A 2500-nucleotide genomic window follows, 5' to 3' on the forward strand; every position below is an offset into this window, starting at 1 on the left:
TTTTTTTTTTTTTTTTTTTTCTCCTTTTTTCTTCTTTTTTGTCTGCTTCTTCTTCTTTTCTCCCTTTTTTGTCTCCTTTTTTGTCTCCTTTTTGTCTCCTTTTTTTTCTCCTTTTTTTGTCTCCTTTTTTTTCTCTTCTTTTGTCTCCTTTTTTTGTCTCCTTTTCTGTCCCCTTTTTTCTTTTTGTCTCCTTTTTTGTCTCTTTCTTTCTTTATCTTTTTTTTTTTGTCTCTTTTTGTCTCCTTTTTTTGTCTCCTTTTTTTGTCTCCTTTTTTGTCTCCTTTTTTTGTCTCCTTTTTTTTGTCTCCTTTTTTGTCTTTTTTTTGTCTCTTTTTCTTATATACCCTTGTTAGTCCTTTTGCTGCAATTACCCTTGCTGTTGCTGCTGCTGCATTTGCTGCATTTGCTGCTATTGTTGCTGCTGTTGCTGCATTTGCTGCTATTGTTGCTGCTGTTGTTGTTGCAGGGGAAGTGTATGGCGTGGTATTCAGCAGAATATATTAAGTTTCTTAGGTTTACAGCAGCAGCAGCAGCAGCAGCAGACAGCAGCAGCAGCAGCAGCACTGCTGCATAGACCAGCAGAGACAGTATTAAGACCAGATAGATTACCAGGAAATTGTTTTGCCTTTAGAGGCAATAAAGGGAATATAGCTATTATATTACCTACTGCTGTAGGCCTCCTGCTGCTGCTGCTGCTGCTGCTGGTGCTGCTTGCTGGTGCTGCTGCTGTTGTTGCTGGTTGTGCTGCTGCCGTTGCTGCAGCTAAGGCGACCGTGTTGCTGTTGTTGCTGCTGTTGGTGTGCATACAGTATGGGTATGGGGTAGTCATTACACTTCCTCCTTATGCTGCTTGTGCTGCTGCTGCTGCTGCTGCTGCTGCTGTTCAGGTGTACGTGCATGCAGTTGCTGTTGATGATATGGTGTCTTCGTTATCAAGAGACACAGCCCCAAAACGCATGCGCGTATGGGGCTATGCAGACAGCAGCAGGTTATATGCTCCTCCTCCTCCTATCAGCAGCAGCAGCAGCAGCAGCAGCAGCAGCAGCGGTAGTAGTGGTAGTATTACGGGCTCAGAGGCTGCAGATAAGAGCAGCAGCAGCAGCAGCAGCAGCAGCTGGATGTCATCGGTGTTACCTTCAAAGCCAGGCAAACAAGAAGCAGCAGCAGCAGCAGCAACAGCAGCAGACACAGCACCACCACCATCAGTACCAGCAGGTGGTGTGCTGCTTGGTGATTTTGTGCTGCAGCAAGGCAGCAAAAGCTGCCGTTTTAAGGTGCAGCAGCAGCAGCAGCAACAGCAGCAGCAGCAGCAGCAGCAGCAGCAGCCACTAAAGAAAATAATATTTGAATTCTTAGAGAACTTCGGCAACAGCAAGTATACATGCATATATAGATTAAGAGTACATGGTACTAAGGCTGTGCTGCTCTCCAGCAGCAGCAGCAGCAGCAGCAACAGCAGCAGCAGCAGCAGTGGTAGTAGTAGCAGCAATAGCCGTTAATTCTGCTCCAAAATGAGCAGCAACAGCAGCAGCAACAGCAGCAGCAACTGCAGCAGCAACAGCATTTAATCCTATAGGTTTACTATGAAATGCTGCAGCTGCAGCAGCTGCAGCAGCTGCAGCTGCTGCATTCATATTTTGCTGCTGCTGCTGCTTCATTTGCTGCTGCTAATTATACTACTAACTGACATTGTTGCTGCGTAATCAGCAGCCTTTGCCGTTTTCCTGCAGCAGCAGCAGCAACTGCAGCAGCTGCTGCAGCAGCAGCAGCTGCTGCTGCAGCAAGACCTGCTTTGAATACATCCGCTATTTCTTACTAACCTTAATGGAGACTACAAAAGCTCCTCTGGGTCCCACAGCAGCAGCAGCAGCAGCAGCAGCAGCAGCAGCAGCAGCAACAGCAGCAGGTGCTGCTGCTGCTGTTGTTGCTGCTGTTGCTGTTGCTGCCATACATTTGTTAAGGCATTTGTGACTATGTCTCTAAGCTTCCCTGCTGCAGCATGCTGCTGCTGCAGCAGCAGCAACAGGTTGATGCTGCAGCAGCAGCAACATGTTCGTGCTGCTGCAGCAGCAGCAACATGTTGCTGCTGCCCTGAAGAAAGTACAGCACAGCAGCTGCAGTAGCTGCAGCAAAAGCAGGATAGTGTTGCTGCTGCCCTGTAGCAGGTACAGCAGCGCAGCAGTTGCCGTTTCTGCAGCAGCAGCAGCAACAGTCTCGCTGGTTCTGTTGCTGCTGCTGCTGCTGCAGCATTTGCTGCTGTTATTTAGTACACACACAAGAATTGAATATTGCAGCAACAGCAGCAGCAGCAGAGCTATTGCTACTATTGCTGCTATTGTTGCTGCTGCTGCTACTACTACTGTTGCTGCTGCTGCTGTTGCTGCTGCTGCTGCTGCTGCTGCTGCTGCTGCTGCTGCTAGAGAGGACTAGAAGCAAATGCGTCGTCTAACAAATCGACCATCTCGCTCTCTTGGACTTCGCTGCTGATGTCTGTGTCGCT

At 48.2% G+C, this 2500-nt stretch overlaps 2 protein-coding genes across 2 annotated transcripts in view; one reads left to right on the forward strand and one right to left on the reverse strand.

Moving 5' to 3' along the window:
• Positions 1–917: 917 nt before the first annotated feature.
• On the forward strand, positions 918–1499 carry EMWEY_00024490 (hypothetical protein, conserved; the record flags this gene model as incomplete). Its single annotated transcript, XM_013478017.1, has 1 exon — positions 918–1499. The coding sequence occupies one exon, from the start codon at positions 918–920 to the stop codon at positions 1497–1499; it is 582 nt and encodes a 193-aa protein (XP_013333471.1).
• A 917-nt stretch (positions 1500–2416) lies between these two features.
• EMWEY_00024500 (hypothetical protein, conserved) overlaps positions 2417–2500 on the reverse strand; it is a gene marked incomplete at both ends in the record, with an annotated part of 4858 nt that continues 4774 nt past the window's right edge. Inside the window, one exon of the mRNA XM_013478018.1 lies at positions 2417–2500. This exon is cut by the window's right edge and continues 956 nt beyond it. Within this exon, the coding sequence (XP_013333472.1) occupies positions 2417–2500 (84 nt within the window).

Source organism: Eimeria maxima, genomic scaffold, assembly GCF_000499605.1.
Source record: "Eimeria maxima Weybridge genomic scaffold, Emw_scaff253, whole genome shotgun sequence".
Classification (NCBI taxonomy): Eukaryota; Apicomplexa; class Conoidasida; order Eucoccidiorida; family Eimeriidae; genus Eimeria; species Eimeria maxima.